Consider the following 21787-nt stretch of genomic DNA (forward strand, 5'->3'; position numbering starts at 1 on the left):
TGTCTCTGGAGAGAACCCAGATAGTAGCCTATAACCAAGATGGACATTGACCCAAGAATGAAAGTGCACTCTCATTACGTAGGTAGCGTAAGAGAGCCTGCTCCACCTCGTGTGTTAGTCAGTACAGCTCTTTAAATCAAAACTCGGTTACATTTTATGGCACTTTATGGTCTTTTATGGTTGTTAATGTTGCTTTATCTTCCAGTAGTGGGTGGATACGATCTCTCAGACACAGTTCTGGGGGAAAAAAAGGGACTGGTTAATAAGCTGAAGCTAAAAAAGAGTTGTGGGTTTTGTTGTTTGTTTGTGTGTTTTCCTGCATGGGAGACATTTATGGCTGCCTCAAATGTGTGTATTTTTTATTTGTTTGTATGTGAATATTAATCTGGGTTTCCCCTTTCAGAAAAGTCTTTAATTTACTTCCCCGGGCAGAAACGGGAATTTCCTCGTGGGTCATATTTCACCTGCATTTATACCCTGGCTATAAGAAGGCAGTGACAAGGCAGGGTGAGGACACCATGCTTGGCTGCAGAAAGCAATACAAGGAATCTTGAAATACTTCAAGGTGTATTTCTTGAAGACTTTCTACGCTATAAAGACATCTGCCTGTAAGTACTGACACCATTTGTTTTCCTTATCTTGGTATTATATTTGTGAAGGTTTGTAATAGCCAACATCTAGATCATTTGCAGCATTTTATTTACATTTTGACTGAAGTGCCTTGTTGCATTTCCACAGGTTGAAATCAATCAAATCTCTTAATGTCAGGTATAAAAAAATCTGAAGGGTATAATCCTGGAGTCGGCACTGTTTATTCTGAATTAGACATAATGCATTTAAAAGCTTGCTTTCCATTGAAGTGAAAAAAAATAAGTACAACACTTAAAAACTTTTTTTTTTTTCAAAATGCAGAGTGAGATAGCACAAATGGTGAAAAGCCTACTGTAATCTCATGGGTTTTCATCTTTCTACCTGCAAACCTTGACTTTTATTGAAACTTGGAGGAGGCTTCTATCATGTTATAGGTTCTTGGAATGCTGCTTTGAGATGCATCGCTTGCCCGTCGTGGTGCCTTTGTCAGTCACACTGAGAGGAATATTACACTGCACTTCATTGCAACCCCAGACTTGTTCCCCCACTGCTGACATTAAGAGTTTGACTGTGTGCAGTCACTTTTAGTTTTGGAAATAGCTTTTTTGTCCTTTTTTTGGTAGGCAATAGATGAAAAGACTAGGCAGTAAATTTTATAATAGTCTGTCACAGCATTCATACAACCAATCTTTCTCCCCAAAAGGCAAAATTGTAATGGTTTCCCTAAAAAAAAAAAAAAAAAAAAAAAAAAAAAAAAAAGTACAAGCAGAAATGCTCTACAGAGTTGTCCAGCAAACCTGAGTTTGCAGTGGTTTGTTCTCATCTACAGCTTTGCCTGGAACTGGGTATGGAAGCTCACAGCTTGATTTGTAAAACTGTGGAGGTAAAACTGTGTATGTAACCTCCTCTGTGTCAGGTGACGGCCAGTGCTCACCACTCCTGGCTGTTCCATGTTTACTTCTAGCACCAGGATATAAATCAGTGAAGAAATAAACATAAAGGAACCACCTTAAATCTCTCAGTGCAGCCAGGGAGTGCAGCAAAAAACTTGAGGACAGCACTTGCAGTCCCCAGATTTTCCCAACGAGGCTCTGCAGGTTCATGTGGCATGCACATTGAGGGCTTTGTCACCTTGTAGCTGACAGGGAAATTACTGAAAGGCAAATGAGCTGAAAATGCCTGTGGAAGTCAGTAACCAAAGCCACCTTTTACCATCTAACTGGTCCAAGTCTCACAGATTGTTGCTCGTATGTTTCGTTGTGGGGTAATTTAACAAAATGCTGGCGAAACCCATGGCAATGCATCAGTGCCTTCTGCCTCCCTCCTAGCCCCTGCTTCCATCTCTGCCTCAGCCTGGCTGTGCCATGAGCAGGTAATGCAACTTCTCAGGCTCACAGGAAGATTACTGTTTCCTGGTTAATATTGGAGGAGACACTGTGAAAACTGGTTGACATAAACAAAAACAGATACTGTGAAAAACCATGATACTAATCCACATCCATCGCTGTTTATAAATTGTTGGGAGAGCACTGTATTAAAATTAGTACAGACTAGATTATTATCCATAGCACTCTGAACAGGTTTTCAAAATACCTTCAGATGTTAAACTCTGCAGGGCATGTGATGCCTCCTGAATGCGGGACTGACCACACTGCCAAGGCAGTGCCAGGAACAGGTGGGATGCAGCATTCCTCAGTTACAGTTTTGTATCTCCTGCAAAGGAAGGGGCAAAACATGCTTCTGTTGGCAGCTCTCCTCACATCCAAAGCAAATCATTCCTTTGACCTATAGAAATTTAGACATTTTATTAAGCATCATTTCAAATTTACAATATAAGAATAAATACAGTCCTGTAGGATATATGTAACTTATAATATATAATCTTATTAAGTATAGCAATATATTTAATAATTTTATGATTGTTTCTGTAGTTTCTTATGGATTTTTTCTATGTTTAATTTCATATAGTTTAACCACCACAACAAAAATAAACACCTCTGATACTTTCTCAAGCAACCATCCATGCAGTGAAACGTTGCTCGGCAAGAAACAGAGTGAAAGGAATTAGCTTCAAGTTTGCTGTTCTCTTTCTTTTGTTCTCAGAAGAAAACAAAACAAAACGAAACAACACAATCAGGATGGCTTCAGGAAGCAAGAAATACTCTGCAGGTACAAAATGTCATTTACTAAGATTTACCAGTAGTAAGGTAGAATCAGGTTTCAAACTATTGTTTTCAATATTTCATACTTGTCTCTTTCACCTCCAACTGCCAAGGGGTTTGTCATAAACAATGGGTGAAAAACAGGGGAAAAACAGTATGTTGAAAGTTTCAGAGAGCTCAGCTGGACTTACATTGTGTGTTAATTTTGCTCCTTTGCTTCCTTCATTAAAGAATCTGTCTTAAACGCAGCGTTTCCCTCTAGAGCAGAATCCTTCTTGCCCCTGACAGAGGCTGGACTGATTTCTGAAAACATTAAAATCCTTAAAAATCAACTGGGAACTGTCAGTAGCTGATGATGAAGTCACCACAAAGCTGGGTGTTTTTTTATTGCCACCTTTCCCAGAACTTAGACATGTCCCAGGCTGCTGGAGGTTGACTGCGTTCTTCAGTCATTCATTGGGTTCTTTAAAAGTCTTAATTTCCCATACACTGCTTACAGCTTAAAAATAGAATAAGATTGTCACTCCTTTCACTGGGTGTTCAAGTGCTCTAAGATTTTGATCAGAAATCCATCAGTGGTTAGAAAAAAAACATGAATCTTAAACTGTAGTTGAGCACGGAGTACGCAGGGTCATGAAGAAATGCATTCAGGTATTTTTACCCCTAGTCTTTTAGCTTATATTTTTCTTGTAAGACTTCTTCCTGTTGCTCCATCATGATCTGCACAGTAAGACGATTTCTCCTTCGTGGTGTTTGCAGCCTGTCCATACTGAATGCCATTTACAAATTTCATTAGAGTGCTGTTTACTGTCTTTCAGATCGCTAATGAAGAAGTTAAGTAAGACCAGACCCCAGAACTTAAGTCAGATCAGTTAAATAAGACAGAGCTTTCTGATATCTTCCGAGCCACCTCGCTCAATGCAGGACATTGCCACTGTCACTTGTTTACAGTTTTGGCCAGTTGTCAGCAGTAACGGGGACATCAAGGAAGCATGGCCTGGCTCTATGTTTTATAGCTTTGATTTCTGTCTGTCTTCTCTAATTGAATGTGCTTTATGGCCATTTAAGCACAGAAACCCAGCGCTCAGCTTCATTTTCCAATTCAAGGAGGTCCCTGGAGGAGATTAATTGGCAACGAGTAATGGTGCCATTTGTTTCTCTTTGATTAGTGGGAGCTCAAAAGACGTTTTGCTCTGAAGGTGGAATCTGCCAGCATGGATTCCTCATCAAGTCACCACCTCTTCAACTTTTCAACTCACAGGTATACAAACACAGATTAGTCATGTTCCAGCAATCCTTCAACAAATATCTGCTCTTTCTGCTATCCTGAGTTTTAATGAGAGACAAATTACTTTCTCTTCGGCAGAAATCCTGGAAAAGGCGTTTTTTCATCCTGTCCAAATCCAGCAAGGGCAATTATGTCCTGAAGTATCTAAAAGGCCAGAGCGTGAAAGGCTCCATACCTGTTGATGAGTATGTAACCCAGATGCATCACTTTTTTATTTTAAATCATGTATCAACCCTCCTAATTGGCCACTGATTGTACAGATACTTGTTCCTGATTGAGGTTCTTCATCCAAATCCTACTGAAGACAGAAAAAGAGTTCTTTGGGCTCTTGTAAGGTCTGGGTGCAACTTAGAGTGTATATTCTTTGTAGGAGTAAAAATTCTAAATGATTTTGATGGAATTTGATACATTTACGTGAGCAATTGTGGTGATGTGGAACCTGCAAAGCAGACAGGGTGGCTCCATGATCCCAAAGGCAGTATTACTGCAGTAGAAGACATTTTGTGTTCTGTGAAGACAGTGCTATGCATTCACTCACACAAGAGTAAGGATGGGCTACGGCACTCGTAACTGTGTAGGCACACAACCTTTCCCACCTTACAGCTTTACAAAGTGCTTTGTAAGTTGTGCAGAGGTCTCCCAACTTTCACATAGCCCTTTGGGCTGATGCTGGCTGCCCCTGCCTCTTACCCTGCCAAGAAATTGCTCTGCTTGGCTCATTTGGGTTGGTCATTTCATCCTCATGGCACAGCATCCACCACAGGCTTCAGCAAGTCTGGGTGTCATTGGCTTTGTGCTAGCAGCCTTACCATGTCAGCTATGGTGTAAGACACATCGAAGGAAAACAGTTCTGGCAAAGAAATGTAAAGATTTTACCAGCCAGACGTGGAGCTTGAGCCAAAAGCTTGTGGAGCTGCTAGGAGTTCACTGGACTCATTGGTGTTGTGCTTCTCCCATTAAAAGAATTTTTATTATGAAGTTCTGAAAAATTTCCAGCTTGCTCAGCAATATGTGGTGGCATTATTACCATCATTATCATTATTGTTGTTATTATTTGTACTGATTTAACTTCTTGTAAGTTACTGAAAGTAGTGCTTCCATTTCCGAATGCATTAAGAGTACATCTTTTCTATTCCAGAGCTACTCCATTAAAATACTGTTAATATACAATTAGTTTCAAACCAAATATACTGTTCTATCATGGATCAAAAACATCTGCCATGAATTTTTCTTACTATCATTTCTGTATTAGAACAACAGCCCCATTTTCAGAAATGGTGTTCCAAAATCTAGACATGAATCTTTGTAAAAGTTGATTTTATTTTTTTGTTTGGAAATGTTCTTCACTGTGAAAGTCCAGATGTTTTTAATGTGGGCACTTATTCTCCTGAGAATTTTTTCTGTTGAAAAATGTTTACCTTTTTCCATGTAGATCTCCTCATGTCACGCTGTGCTTAAATTAAAATGCACCCCTACAGAGAGGTATAAACATATGTGTGTCTGTATGTATGTTTGTAAGCATGTACAGTTATATAGGATGTTTCGTATCATTATCTACACAGGATTGTAAAAGTTGAAATTGGAATAAGTAGTTCCGAAATCATGGCAACGGTGAAGAAGATGTTCAGATGCTTTCTTGAAGAGGTGATGTCCATCACTACTGGAAACAGATGTTATTACCTCATTGGGAAGAGCAGGTAGGCAGAAGAAGATGTGTAAATGCAATGTAACATTGCAGTTAAGCTCATGTAAGACCAAGACCAAGGAATGGTTCTGCTCCTTCCCTGCAGCTCTGGCCAGCCCCTGCCCGTGTCTGTGCAACTGAGTGTGCAACACAAGGTTTCAGCTGGCTGATCCCAGGGAAAACTGCTCTCTTGTGTGCTGTTTTATCCCCCGCAGCCAGGCTAATTCCTTGCTGTTTTGGGCCACTGGACTAAGCTCCCCTGCAGCCACACTGGTACAAGTCCAACACGTGAAAGGAGGAGCACAAAGGCAGTGGCAGTGTGGCAGTGCCACGTCAGCCAGTACCCACTAGGGTCGAGGAGGAGCAGAGGGCTTTGCCTCCTCACCCAGCAGCTCCTGGGAGCCAAGACAGCTTTTGCAGTTAATAGTCATGCTCTGGAAAGTAGATCAGTAATCAAGGGAAGCAGATTGAAGGGGAGGATTCCCAAGAGAGAGAGCAGGTCCCGAGGGGAGTGACTCAGGGCTGGACTGCAGCAAGGGCAGAAATCACTGCCACACATGTGAGCCTCAAAGCTTGTTGAGGCCGGGGTTTGGCACAGTGCTCCTCTGCTGCTGCTTCCCTGCCTCTCTTCTTTGCCTTCCCAGTCCCAGGCATGTCAGGGGGGTTCTGCCTTGCTGCAGAAGAGCAGCTGATGTGTGAAATGCTGATAAGCACAGAAGGAAAACACATACCTGTGTGCTACTTGAGCGTGCCACCCCACGCCTTCCCCCTGGGCACTGGTCTCACAGCCAGCCCTCCCTGGGAAGAGCTGCAGAATTAATCCAACGAAATCCACTCACAAAAAACAGGGCTTCAGGGGTGCTTTCAGGAAAAGTTTCTCACCCTGCATTCCCAAGCTCCAAAGCCCCACTAGAGCAGCATTACACACCGAGAATGAAGCAGAAAGCACCGTGGCACCTTTCCTACAAAAGTCTCTTTGGGCCTTGTAGCTCCTGGCCCCACGCTGCACCTCTCTAAGGCCAGACTTTGCCATCTGGCTCCTATCTGGCTCTTGAAAGGAAGGTGCAGATTTTCCCTGTTGATTGCAAGAAGCATTATTTTGGGTCCATGGGAGGAAGTGGGTGAGCAAGTGGGTTTTCCTTGTGTTTTACCTGTTAGTAGGTGTTCATTTCTGTTGTTCCAACCTACAGCCTGGAAATAGAGGACTGGGTCACTGCAATATCTTCAGTCATGAAGGCCAAAATAGATGGACACTGCCCTCAGGTGACGTTTCTATACTTGATTTTAGAAAGAAATAAACTTGTAATCTCATTAGAAACCTGTGCAAAGGCAAGGAATTGTCTTGTCCTGGTTTCACAAGTTGGCTCTTGATTTGGTTAATCAGAAATTAATTTTCCATACAAATGCTGTACCCTGGGCTTATGCACTAAGCAGCCACTGCACAGGCTGTTTGTGCAGGGATTGTTTTCACATTGAAAGAATCTCTTTGAAGAGTAAAACACATGGAAATGAGGAGGTGATTGACACTGTGTTACAACGAATTGCACCTTTGATGTGTCAGAATGAAAATGCATGTGTAATTCTTACCGTATGCTTTTTGGATATATCTACACGCTGTTTTACAAAGCGATCCACATCTATTCTGTCAATGCTATGAGCAAACTGGAAGCCCTGTTATTTCCAGCTCCAGCCCAAATTTCTGCACCATATCAGCCAGCTACGCCACCTAGTTCAGAGCCAGTGTTAAGCCTCTTACACCCCATCAGCTTCCAGTCTGCTCAAAGTGCTAGAAGCACAAATTTGCATCTGCCTGCAAAATGCCACCTAGACAACCTCCCTGAGCCATTAGGAGTAAAATCACACTGTTGTGTGATGTGCTGGTACATTGTAGCTCATGCCATTCGGGTGCCTGTCTTACACAGCTGTTATCTTATTTGTAGAACCAAAATCTTGCAAATCCAGAAGTCAAAAGCCGGCCCTTGTCTTTGCCATTATTCTTGGATTCTGTAGATGTGACCAGTTCCCTGGAAAGGCAAAGCTACCTGGAGGTAAGTGGATCAGCCATCTTTAACAATGGGTTTGTTGCCAGGGATGTCTGTGAAATTTGATTTGTATCATGGATTGTTTCAATAGAAAGTTCTTTAGAGCTCATGCAATGGGTGCCCAGGTGGTCTGTTCTGGTCTGTACTGGGGTTCCTGAGTAAGAGCAGGATGATTGCATCATTGCAGAGTCCCCACAAAGGGCTGGTACTGGCGTGTTAGTTTAGGAGTCTGCATGTCAGTAAAGACAGGTGATGATGACAATGAGCACTGATATTCATAGGCCACCTCAAATGACCAGCAAAGGTTGGTGGGAAGAAAATAGCTGCAGATTAGCTTAGACATGCCTCGGAAAAGCCATGGGATGATTGTTTCAACGGCTGCTTGCCATTCTTCCTGTTCTATGATTATGCTTGTCTTTGTCTCTCTCTGTTCAGACTCTCAAGCCTAGGGGAATTTGGTCCAGTGCTGTCCACTGGAGCCTGCAATCCTTGCTCTCTGTGCCTTTCAGATCTCTCCCATCAGTATTTAAATAGAAAGGGAAGCATCACTGAATTCCTAGAGCAACTACAGCCTGTCCTTTGGTGACAGACTGAATAGCTGCCAAAGTGTTGGCTTTCTGCAGTCACAAGGTGACATCAGGGCTGCAAATGGCCCTGATGGAGGAAGCTGAATGCAGGAAAAGCACTTAGAGTGCATCTCCAGGAGGAGTCAACATTTTCTTCTTTTGAATGCAGAGTGATGGTCCCTCAGAAGACAAGAACAGGCCCAGTTCAGATCCTGGCCCTCATCAGCCCCAGAATGACTCACTGAGAGATTTTCCAAACCTGGTGAGCAGAACAAATAAAACTGCTTTTGACTTGTTCGGTATGCAGAAGTGACTATGGGCTCTTATCTCACCTGGCTGTCTGTAACTATAGATTATTCACCTACTTCCCCAGCACACTGAGCTGGATTTCATTATGAGGATTTCCTAAATATAGCTAGTCAGTTGTCGTGTAAAGCATTGAAAATAACCTTCCAAGAACTTGCTTGAAATGCTTGAAATACCCTTTATTTACTTTGTTTCTTGGGGGCAGATCCTCAGAATTTCTGTGCAGTGATTGCAACTTGTGGCAGCTCTTGCAAGCTTGGTGAAGAAAACTCTGAAGTTGCACTGCCTGAGGATTTGTCCCTCCTGTCATATTTCCCAGCTGTGCCACACTCTTTGTAAATGGCTTCTTTCTGCAGCCTTTGCAAGTAGCCTTTAAATTGAGGCACACCTCAAGTCTGACCTTCTATTAGCCTAACTGTAACTTCAAGTAATTTAGCTTCCCTATCTTGCAGGAGTTGATTAAAAGGATACAATAATTAGTGTTATCATCTTTTATCAGCTGAGTGTTCTGACCTATGTTCCCCGAACAAGGAGACATGCAGCACTTTCAGATGTTTGTCACCCACCCTCTGACTGCCTTTGCAGCAATCAAAAGAGCAGAAGGCACAACCAAGGCTCCACCACGCAGCATGCAGTTTGGCAGCTGAGGATAAACCTATGTTTAATTGCAGTTTAAGCGTTGAACTATGATCTGGAGTAGCTGAGATGTAGGGGAAGAATCTCTGCTGCTATCACAGGGTAGTGAATCACATGTTGCAGTCACCATCCGTGTGCACAGGCTGGCGGTGGGTATGATATAATACAGTTTGATTTAGTGGACTGAAGTGAAAAGAGCTGAAATTACATTGCAATGCCATGGGTTATTGCCACAGTTCAGCCGATGCACTGTAATTTATGGAGGTGCAGTCATTCAGTTATGAGTCTTAGCTCTGAAATGCACTGGGTCAGCCCTTAGTTTGACTTTAGCTGGTGCTGCTACCAAGGCTGTCTTTCTGCCCCTTTCCTACACTTGCCGCTTCTGTCTCATACATTAATCCTTCTCATACTTACAGTGACTCAGAGGGTATGTATTTATGCAGCTTGTCAGAGTAGGACAGACTGACAAGCAGCACTAAAATTCCTAGATAAGGAATTTGGATTTTACCTGTTCTCCTTAGCCTGAAGCAAAGGGAGTGGCAGGAAGCTCATAAATCTGTTTCACCCTGTGTGAAAATGAATAACCTTGCCATGCAGCTAACAAGGAGCAAAAATGTGCCTTCATTTGATAAAAATACTTCATTTGCCTCATAAGATTAGCATCTGCTAACATCTCCAGATCTATTCTTTGCTCAGTGATGTCTGGACAGCTGACTCCCATATTAAGCCCTTGTATTTACTTCCTGTTAGCAGTATGACTCCACATTTCTAGTATCTGATTAGCTTTACTTATTTATTGGCCGTTCCCTCATCCAGGCCCTGATCTTGAAAACTGTTTGCTCAGTAGCCATTGCTCATGCAAACAGGCCAGGACCCAGCCACCTTCAAGGGCTTTGAGAACCTGGCTGCACTTCAACCCACATTTTGGCGCTACCAAACCACACCTGACTCAGCAGCTGAGTATCAGCTATTGCCACACGCAGCACTCAATATGTAAAATGCATCAAAATAAAGAGCACAGGCTTGTATCATGGTGCTCATTACTGTACTGCAGGTACCTAGTCATACTAGTCAAGAGTCTGGCTTCAACACGTTAGACACACGTGATTTTTTTGAAAGAGAAATTCCTCTGTCCAAGGGTAGCACGTAAATTTTAACCCTTTCCCTAAAGAGCTTAAAACTAACAATTACTCAATTGCTTTCCAAGTTTCATTTTCATTTTCTGCTACAGCAAATTTCCTCCATAACCCGGTTTTTCTCTCTAATGTAAATCCAGCCATGGTTCCCCACAGCCTTAAAGAACTCGTTTAGCTGTACAGCTGAGAATAATTTTACTCTGAAGTTAACTGCAATTCTCTGGTTGTAAAGCACTCGGAGGAACAGAGATGTCAGCAAACTCCTTGAGGAAAACACCATGGTGCTGCTGTTTAACCTTCTCCTTCCTATTGTCCCCATAATCTGTGATGGTGCCAAGGAGAACCAGCATGTGCATTTGGCAAAAGGTGGCCACTGTCTGACTGCAGGCTCAGTTTGGGAAGCTGATGAGTGCTGTGTACTCTCTTGAGATTTTGGAGGAGTTGGAGCATCGCAAGACTTAATAAAATCACCTCCTTTTCCCCTTTTCCCCAGATGTTAACTTCTTTGATCAATCCAAAGCCCCTAGAATATCAGTAGGAAATTTGTTCTTGACTTTAGATCACAACCACAGAGTCAGTCTTGTTCCTGAAAGAGTTTTGTTATGCACTTCTTGAAGGACCATTTGTAGGCTTGTTCTCGCTACTGCAGCATGGGCTCCTTTTTATGTCATTTATAGCAACAAGGAACAAAAATACATTCATCATCTCTAATTTCAATTCAATGCCAGTATCTTCTCTTTACATGTATGAGAGTAATTAGTTGAATTTACTTTACCTGGAAAACAGTAATATATTCTGTGACATATTTAGCAGTTACTAAAATGATCACCATAGAAACCAAGGATGTAAGTGGAGAGATAAAAAATGGTTGTATCACAAACATGGCATGGAGAATTGCATTGGGAGACAGCAAAATACTAATTACTATATTCTTCACTGCAGTGAAGTCAGAAAGGAAACAAAAATAAATAATTTGCCTTTGTGACTTAGAAAGGTAAACTCGGCGAAGTGATTATTTTCTACTTGATTTACCAAATGGCCACAAATTTAATATTTCAGGTATTTATGAACCTGGGAGGATATAATTCAGGACACAATGGACTCAATATAGGATTTCCAGCCCCTTGGCCTATGTTCTAGCTCATGGAGAAGTATGAGTTTATAGACTTCTCATCAGTAAGGGAAGTCCCAAATACATTCTTTACTTTAGAGCAGTTAAAAGATACTTAAAAATGATAAATACCTCCCAATCCACTTCTAGATTTCCTACATTTTTTTTTTCCTAGTGTAAGAACTTTAAGACTGAATGCAAATAAAGAATCTTTTGCATACAAGCATGGAAATGCATGCAGAACCCTACGTGAAGTGTTTAGCCCACCTAATTTTTAAACAAAATAACAGTTTTTGAACAAGCAGTCAATTGCAGCTGCCTGGTTACCAAAGATCCATCTATGAGAAATATTAATACTAGCAGCCAATTGCATGTGCATGATTTCAAAAATTCAAGTAGGAGCAGAACTACAGAAGCCTGTTCCTAAAACAACCTGAACAGACTCTTCAAGGAGAAACGCATCTTCCCATCTTTCCTGTGGATAGTTGCTGATTCTGTTACTATTAGTAATTGGCAAATACATGTTAAACGATCCATATAACTGAACCTATTAAATATAAAAACATACTTTTAACAGGGTAAAACTCTAAGAAAGGGTGACGAAAATTCGCTGTCATCGGATTCAGATGAAGACATCAAAAAGGAAGAGGAAGCTTATTACGAAACACCCAGCAATCTTTTAGCAAAGGTAATTTATCTGTTGTGGTTTGTTTTGTTAACAGCTCCAAGGAGATGGAGATATTTAATGAACCAAAGAGGAATTGGTATGAGGAACCAATACTACCTTGCCAAAGAAATATGTAGATAGAGCAGTAGGTAATAGTTTAAATGCATACAAGGAGAAATGCTTGATTCAAAGGATCTTTCTGCTAAAAAGAAGTATTTTGACAAAAAACATTGCCATTTTTGTTGAAATTCCCCAACATGACAGTTTCATTGTAAATGGCTTTTGCCAATTGTATCCATTTATTTTTATCAAAAATGAAAATTTCATTTAGAAAATATAGCTGTACATTATAGATTTTAAAATGTAATTCTGTTGAAGTATTAGTAAGTGGCATAAAACCATGCTGTAACTTAAAAATGCTGTGACACATTAGGGTGTGTGCATTTCAGTGTGAAATAAGGAAGCAGGAAGAATCACACTGGTAATTTTAAACAAATTTGGGTGCCTAATTTGGGAGGCTGATTTCTCTAGGCTTCCCATGTAGTCAGTGGCCATGAAAAGCTAGTTAAGCCAGACTTCTGCAGAAGTCACAGCCTTTCTCCAAAGACTGTACAGCTAACTGAACATCATTAACATATCTTTTATCATAGAATGTAAGTACTTTAAGTTAAGCACGTACAAAAGATGAGACTCTTTTCAATCTGGTTTTCTGAATTAAAATGTAACAAATTTTATGTGGTGGTACTTACAAATATTGGAATAGGTTATATTCCAACCTAAAAGGAAAGCAAATGGTAGTGTCAGTAATACCAGATAACACGAACCTCTGATTTTCAACCACATTTCTAGCTCACAGTTCTGGGAAGTGAGTTATTTGAGGAAAACCAAGCTGTATTAACCAATGTTCTTAAACAGCACGAGTACCGAACAGGAGAATTAAGATTTTTTTCTGTTGGAAGAGCAAGAATATCTATGTTTTATGTTGTTAACTGTTTCTAACAGTGCAATACTGAAGTATCTAAACCTGAGCCTACAGCTGAATCCCATGTCCCTATGTCAAAGAAAACATGGGAGAGGAAGCCAGTAAAGGAGAATGTCTATGTGTCAATGGAATCACTGTAAGTAACACCTCCACTAAAGTTCTGCAAATAACCAGTGACGTAGTGATATAGCTAGAGCTGTCGTTTGCAAGATTTGCTTTGCGGTATCTAAAGGCTGCATCTTGTTTGAATGAATTCTTCAGTCTTGGTTCAGAAAGTTCAAAACTCATGGAGTGAGTTTCACCCAGAGTGAAATTCAGACTCATCAAAGTGGAATTTAAGCTCACATTGCAACTCATGCATTTAGACAGGCTCTGATTACAGGACACAGAAGGTTTTGGTGACTGATAGTTTAGCCAGGTTCTCACAACATACCAGCCCACCACTGTCCTCAGACACCACAGCCAAGTTTCAGCAGCGATTCAGACACGTCCACCCCAGAGCGGTTACCTAGTGGGTAAAAGAGGAATGAAGAATTGCAGCAACAGCTCCCAGCTTTTCCAGTAAGGAGTTAATATGGTTCCCAGTAGGTCGTCTCCTTCCTTCCATTTTCCCATTGGAAATAGGGGTCTGATGCTGTGTACGTTGGGGGTACAGTGTCTGGTATGCCACAGAGAAGGACCTGAACTTTGTTTCACAGTTGCAGTGCCACCAGGAAACTTCACAACCAGCACAATATAGCTGAAGGGACGTCTGCCTACATGGTAACACCAGTCCTGAGGCACAGAGTGGTAGATAGCTGCTGGCTATGGCCTGCCACCTACAGACAGTCAGGTCTTATTTCACATCGTGGGAGGCAATCAGAAATGCAGACCCACAAACCAGTTTATTACAATAGAGTTATTCGAGTCCATCCATGTCTTTGGAAGTCTTTATGGAGTGATTCACTATAAAAATCTCACAAGCCTATGCAATCTGAGTTCATATATGCAGCAAGAGCAGTTTTTGCTACTAACCCAAATGTTGTTTGAGGCACAGAAGGGAGTTGACTCCAGGCATTATATGGCTTGTCAAATAACCTGAAAAGTATTAAAGCATTTCTGAGTTACTGTATCCCCCAGGGGACAGCATTACATCCTGACAAAATCCAGTAAAGCCAAGGACAACAATCTGTACTCATTTCTTTGTAAAAGCACGTTGTAAGCTGGAATTTTTTCAGGCTTAATAAATAGTCTTTAAACGCTGAAAAGGTTTATTTTAGGATTTATGGTCCATTTTTAGAAGGACTGTTTATTTTACTTAGCTGTAATTTTGTCCACTGACTGTTCTACAAGAACTTGTTATTCTTTGCGTCACTGACAGCCATTTGATCTGGCAGGAGTGTCTGGAATGGCCAAACCAGTTCAGTTTTTATCATCATTCTTCTTCAGTAGGCTCCTGGATAAGAGTTGCCAGCTCACGTGTGGATGTGATAGGCCCCCTACTCCTCCCAAACGCTGGGCAAGCAGTACATTTCCAAGAGACTTGGAGGCAAACAGAGACCCAAAACTCCCAGAAAGCATCACCACACAGCAGTTCACCCTCCAAGGAAGGCACAGTTCATCACCACTTTCAGTGGTTCAGTTGTCTATCCTGCTCAGGTAAGCGTCTTCTCCATTTTTCGTTGCAGAGAAGACAGATATGTTCACAGGTTTCAGTTAAGGCACAGGTCCCTGATGCTTTCTCTCACAGTCAAGTTACAGATGAGACGCAGCTGCAGATGTTGGATATTTTCATCCCCCTGGCTGACATTAACAGTTACCTACAACTTACGGAAGCAGTAGGACAAATATGGTAAGTCCTGGATACTTTGTGATGGTGCAGATCAGGTGTGAATGAGTGACACAACCGATGTTGGGATCCGTGCACAGTTTTAGCAGTGCAGAACAGCACAGGGTCAGTGTGTGCTCAAGCTGCAGAAATTCCTTTCTGCTTTCTGACTTTTCATGTATTTCATGTACTATTTCAACTGCTGTTGAAAAGGGCTGTGTAGCACTGAGATCCCTTAGCTTGCTGTATAATAGTTCAAGATGGAGTCCCACCCCAAAAGCTAATCTTCTAATGTTAATAGGTGTGAAATCAACTAATTACTGCTACTCAGGTTAGTCTTTGATTTGGTGAATCGTAATGAAAGCATGTCTCAGTGAGGGGACATTATCTTGTGGCAGTGTAAATAGGGCCTTTCAGCCAAAAATCTTACAGAGTTTGGTGGCTAATAATTTGTAACCCTTTGTTATTGACAAAAAAAAAAAAGAAAAAAAAAAAAAAAAAAGATGAAAATTAGGAAGAACATACAAGGGATAGACTTCAAGTCCCGTTTATGTCCTATGAAGAAAAAGGGGATGTGTGGAAAAAGATGACAATTTTTTGAAAAGCCATAAACCTGTCAGTGGAAAGAATGACAACATGGAACCCACCAGCACAGGAGAAGCCATTTCCAAACCTAGTATGTTCAGTGATCTCTTTCATCAAATCCTTTCTTATCTTTTTCCCTTTAACCTACTAGCCCAAATATTACTGACCTACATCACATCATCTTATAATTTAAGTAATAACACCTGCAAAGTACTGTCTACAGATATGTGAGCTGTAAGTGAAAATTTAAAAGACGTTACATAAATTAAGATGACTTCAATTTGATGTCATCATAAAGTAATCTCCAAACTAATCCCAGCACTTGTTCAGTGCTAGGAATCACTGCTAGGCAGAGATTTTCAACGTAGGTGTTAAGGCTTTAGCACATATATCCTCTTAGTAGTCCCACTGGAAATTACTGCTCTCCCTAGAACTTTAATATCAATTACTGGAAAAAGGAAGACAACACAGAAAAAAATATATTTTTTGCATGCTTCTGTTGATCTTTCACTGCCACACAACACTGAGACTGCCTTTTGCCACTGCTCTCTGTTCACACTAACCAGGTCACTTTTTTTCAGCCACAATCAGCAAGAGAAATTAGCACTGCAAAAGGGACAAGAAATGGGACCCCCCCAATTTTTTTTTTTTGATCTGTGCCTAAATTTACAGAGCTTTCCCAGTGGAAATTCACATTGAAAGGATTTGGGGCTGGTTCTGGGCAGGAACAGAACACTAGGTCTGACTGCCAGCTTAGCTAATCCTAGACAGTTTGTCATCACAGAGAGTCTATCGGAGACCAGCAGGAAAGAAATAATGGAATTTCCATAAGGGTCCAGTCAAGACAGGAAGAGATCTCTGATCCTTGCAATTATATCAAAGATAAAACACATTATAATAAATTTTAGTTTCATCCTCTTGGGATGTCTTGGGAAAATTATCTCACTCCAACATGAATACACATGTACGTACCTGCACCAAATCTGGCCCACAGTTTTCAGACTGGAATCCCCAGATTTCACTGGTGATGTTTCTAGCAGCAATCTCACTTATTAATGGCTTGGGATGTCAGCATCACACACACTTTACAAGGTGTGGGTGAAGCACCTGGGTTTCAGCTAGAACCAGATCAAGAGGCTGCAGTCATTCAGCCCGTGTCATTTCCAGAGGGCAGTGTGGTAAATGCAATTCTGTTCACTCTTTCCCATTCTGTTAACAGTAATTCAATATTTGACACAATTCCTTTGTTGTTTCTCCTCCAAATACCCTAGTGTCTCACAGTGGACTGGTCCTTGCCACCTGGGATGTTTATTTAACCACGGAGACCGTATAGTGGCTGTGAATGATCTGCACCCTCAGAACTTGGAGGAGGCCTCCTTGTTCATCAGCAGGTCCATTAGAAAGGAGGTATGTTCAACTGACCTGAAAATGATAGTCAAGTAAATGAAGCCAAATGAGAAAGCGCTTTGCTTTTGCCTTTCAGATGGCTTCATTCAAACCAGTTCACTCTGTTTTGAGTGTGGTGTGAATAACCTCGGTACCAAGTAGTGCCTCAACATCACTCGATGTAGCATTTCTTATTCCTGTGCTGTTTGGGGAATGCAAGGTCTGCACTGCTGTGTTTGAGGATTGATCTCAAAGAGTCTGAGCAACTCAAACTTTTATTTAAAGTTACTTGGTATGTTTTGGTTGAGGTCTGTGCATTGAAAACTTTGGGAAGTAAATGATTGTCTCCAATGGATTTGCTTATAGTGGTTTTGGGCATCGAGGGCAGAACCGTAGGCTCCTACCTCCTTATCCAGCTATTATCACTTTTATGAAGTATGTGGAAGATTTCTAAGTGGTACCTTAACGCCACCACAATCTGCTACACATTTATACCCACGTTTCTCTCCGATGGGCCCCAATTTCAATAGTCAGGTTCTCTGACCCATACACGAACACCTTCACATTTTAATTTTGCTGAGAAAGTTAAGATCGTTAGATGCTGTTGCCCTCTAAAGAAAAGAAAGCAAGTCTCCATAAGGAAAAACTATTCACCTCTCTTAACAGGGCATTTTTTATTTAGCTAGTTAAAACACAAGTCAGATAGTAGCACAAATGTTTTAACAATCTATAAAGCGGTGTCTCCCACTTTTTCTTTTAAGGTGAAACTGACTGTATGTAGGATTCCACATTCAGATACTTTCCATGTTAAAGGCTGCTCATGTTCCTGAAAAAAAGACCACAATAACCAAGTAAGTGCCAAAGTTCAAGGGAAAGGATCAAGGAGAAGAACGTGATGTATAGTGTATGGAGATCTGTACCTTCTAGAGCTGCCAGATAGATTTTGTTGCTAAGTACAAAGAACAGAGAACGTAGATTTCATTTTATGTCCTAGTAACTCGTTTCGGTGGCATGAATAGCTGTGTTTTAATTCTGTTGCATGTTATCATATATTTCAGTTGCATGAGCAGGAAGGTCAAGGCATTTACAAAACATCTGCACTGTATATACTTTGCAGTTCTGTAGAAAGTAGTGGTTCATGCCTCTGCTTGCCTCTTTACACTGAGTTATATAGGCTTATCCCTAATTCCTGAACCATTTAGGGATGTGGGAACAACCTACATTTGGAACAAAGACACCTTTTTCCTTGCTTCCTCTCAGCTTCAGAACAGCAAAAGCAAGCTGAGAACTATAATGTTGGAAGGAAGATTGGGGGTCCTCCTCTTTGCTATGGAAGGAAGATTGGGGGTCCTTCTCTTTGCTGTGGCCCTCACATTACAGCCACAAATATGCATATAGAATGTACACAGAGCTTATACCTATTCTGTATGGATAGGCATACATTTGTACATACAGGTGTATGTATTTACAGACATATATATATAGCTGTTAGATAGTGTTAATATACAACACTGTGACATCAAACTAAATAACCATTTTTGAGTACAGATCATTTTATTTTGCTAAATAGCCAAAATAAATTAAACTGTGTTTAGCAGGCATAGATTTACTGTTATTAGCATATTTAAGGTGGATTTGACCCAGAGAAGACATTTGTCCAGCTTCCAGTTGAATTAGGCCAAATCAAGAAACTACACTTATTAAAATCAGCGTTTCTGCCACTTACTGCAGTAGTAAATTTGACAAAGGTCATTTCTATACTTGCTTTAAAATCCAACCTGGACTGAAAAAAAAAATCTTTATAAAATTGTATTCAGCCAGAAATGAAAACAGTATCAGTAACTCAAACAAACAAAAACATTTATACAAACAATTCAGACTCAGCTCCTGTTCAAAATATTAATTTTCACACTGTTCACACAGCCTTTCTCTTCTGTTTTGGAGATAAGAGTGTTTGTGATATGCTTATTTCTCAGGATGGGAAAGGATCACTTTCAAATATTTGTTACAGTGGTGTTCAAAGGCCCACTTGTGCTGAATTCTGCATAAAGACTGAGGGAAACCCCGGTTCCGGAACAACAGAGACTGAAAATGGAAGAAAAGAAATTCCTTAGGAGCCTTCCTCCAAAGTTGCTGTGGGATTCCTTTGCTCTGGGCTCTCTCTCTGAGCCCAACAAATCCCCTTCTGCCTAAGGAGTCTGTGAGGATGCCAAGGGCATCGCTGTACGGGGCACTGCCAGCTCCGTAACCATGTCGGCCTGCTCGAACAGGCCTCTAGGCCGGGATCCTAAAACCATGAATCATCTAGGTCAAGAGCACCCACCGATGACGTGTCCCTTGACTTTCCTGACTGAGGCTTGCCTAAATTCTTCTGAACTTTAGAAAAGGCCAAGCCTTCCTGTCTTGTTCAAAGACTCATCTGGCTGTATAATTGAGATTTTTCTTGCGTGTTTTCAGCAGGCATGGGGAATTGCTCCATTGTTTCCACAGAAGTCTTTATTCTGGAAGATATTTTTTATGCCTGTTCTTCCTTCCATTTTTTAGACCAAATATCCTGCACTCTTTCAGCATTTTTCCCAAACATTTCATGTAACCTTTCCTGTGTCACTGACCTGCAAAACAAATACCTCCTTTTTCCAGTTGTGGGTGAACAAAGAGGTTAGACAGTCTTAAAGCAATTTCCTGAAACTTTGTATAGAAACATTTCCAAGAAGAGATGAACAAAGAGAAGCTCTAGACTGTATGCAGTGGTGAGAGGAAAGCCAGGGCCACAGAACCTGCACGTGGCATTGCTGCTGAAGCTGACGTTGCACAACGTATGCTGCACCTCTCAGCCATAGAAGGATGCTACTTCTGGAAAAAAACAGGATTTGGGTAGAGATATCAAGCATGAGACAATTCCAGAATATTTCAGAAAACTGGGGGGTTACTTCTGTAAACAGTTACAGATGTGTTACATTAATCAATCCTGTCAGTTTGCAGTATGATAAATGAAGATAATTAATGTTATATATTGGCTGATTCACAACACTTGCTAGATATACAACATGGAAGTGACATCAGTATAGTAAATTCTGGTAGGATGTGTGAAGTTGTCTGTGCACATGTGATCAATAAATGGATTATCAATTTACATCACATATTGTATTTCCTGACTACCTCACTTTCTCCTAATACAGCCCCTCTTCATCCTCCAAAGACCACCTTTAACTTTCCAGTAGCCTGTAGATGGGACACCAAATAGCCCTTTAAAAAAAATAAAAATTAACCTACTCTTAAAAAACAAGAGCAACCTGCTTTTGTAACACTTGTTGCCAATATGAAAATTTTACTTTTCTTCAAATGAGCAAATTCTGCTAAATCTCTGTGCTGCCTCTAGAAATGCACGGCAGTACCCAGAGCTCCCATTAAATCCCAGCCACCCTCCCAAGACACTGTCTTTAATCCAATGGCAGCTGGCATGGAGCTGCTAATTTTTTAGATTACATGTTAGCATTTAAAGGTGTTATGTAAATGGACACTTAAAGTAACAGGTGCTATTGTAACTTCTTGTTGCAGTACACTCTGTGGCATCAAAAAATCTTCTTAGCCAGTCCCCAGGTAACTTTTGGTCTGTGGAGGGTTCCTGACACAGATGTTTAAGTTGACATGAGCTGAAATTCAGTGAACCCACAGACTAGCACCTGCGTGTAAAACAGTGGAAGGAAGGCTGCAAGTCCTGAAGTCTTCTTGCACCACTGACCACATACAGCTACCTGTGTGGAAGCAGGGGCTGGTGTTGGATGCAACACATGCCAGTTGAATCACTCTGCACCTGCAAGCTGGGTCTACAAGACAGAAACCAACAGACTACAACACAGATTACATGATTAGCTAAAGATTAATGTGCTCGGCAGTAACTGTATTTCATTCCTGTGCCTTTAGGTTGTTTCCCTGACTGTTAGTTCATGGCTACATTCACTTATTATTGGCCGCTGATTTTCTCTCTGAATTCCCAAATATGAGTCATGCACTTTCTACCTCTCTGGTACCTTCTACAACAGGAAAGTGGCAAATGTCCAGGAGAAAAGCAAGTCCCAGAGCAGATTAAAATTAATGGGAAGAGAAGTCCCCAGACTGATGTGATGTCACTGAAGTTAAAAAAATATATGTACAGCAAGCACAAAGCAGTACACACAGTCCCAGTGCTTCTACGTCAGGTCAACACTGCTGAGAACCAGGGTTGGAGTCAAATATTGATAAGAGGGAGCCCAAGCCCTGCAGGAGAACAAATCCAGTCAGGGAAGGGGATCTGTGCTACCTGCCCATGGGGCTAGGTGTGATTTAGAGTCCCTGTGACCTGGGGTACCGCGCCAGGCATGCTTTGGCATGGCTGCACTTTCAGCAAGTGGAAGAAGAAGTTGCAATAAGGGAGAGCAATGGTACCTTGTACACTGGAGAGAAAATAGGTCGGTGGTGATCTGGGGACACCAGGCTGTAGTTGGTGTTTTGCCCCCAGCATTCTGGGTGCCCTTGGGAGAACTATTTCTTTCACCCACAGTAAAATTCAAAAAGTGATTTCACACACATTTGTATCATGCAATCTCTTATATACATGTACTTACCTGTATCAGCACCTCTGGAGAGGTGCTGATGTGCCCATCAGTGCTGAGGGAGAAGCCGCCCTTGGTGCCCTACAGGAACATGAGACAGCACAGACATGAGCGAACATGTGGCGATGCTCCTGCTTCCCCACAGGGAGCTCACCCTGGTTGTGTGCTGCTTATGGAGAGCTGCACCACGCAAACGGAAATCTTCTCAGTCAGACACATTGGGTGGTTCGTATTTCATGTCCCGTT

General features: G+C 41.4%; 1 protein-coding gene across 1 annotated transcript; it reads left to right on the forward strand.

The window, feature by feature from the left end:
- Positions 1–39: 39 nt before the first annotated feature.
- PLEKHS1 (pleckstrin homology domain containing S1) lies at positions 40–17779 on the forward strand (the record flags this gene model as incomplete). The annotated part of the gene is made up of 13 exons (XM_084290218.1): positions 40–82; positions 3923–4014; positions 4120–4226; positions 5604–5738; positions 6916–6988; positions 7666–7773; positions 8503–8595; positions 12100–12210; positions 13192–13307; positions 14603–14809; positions 14901–15002; positions 16835–16970; positions 17711–17779. 13 exons carry the CDS (start codon positions 40–42, stop codon positions 17777–17779), a joined length of 1392 nt encoding a protein of 463 aa, XP_084146344.1.
- Between the last annotated feature and the right edge of the window lie 4008 nt (positions 17780–21787).

This window comes from Netta rufina (genome assembly GCF_964035555.1).
Source record: "Netta rufina genome assembly, chromosome: 7".
Taxonomy (NCBI): domain Eukaryota; kingdom Metazoa; phylum Chordata; class Aves; order Anseriformes; family Anatidae; genus Netta; species Netta rufina.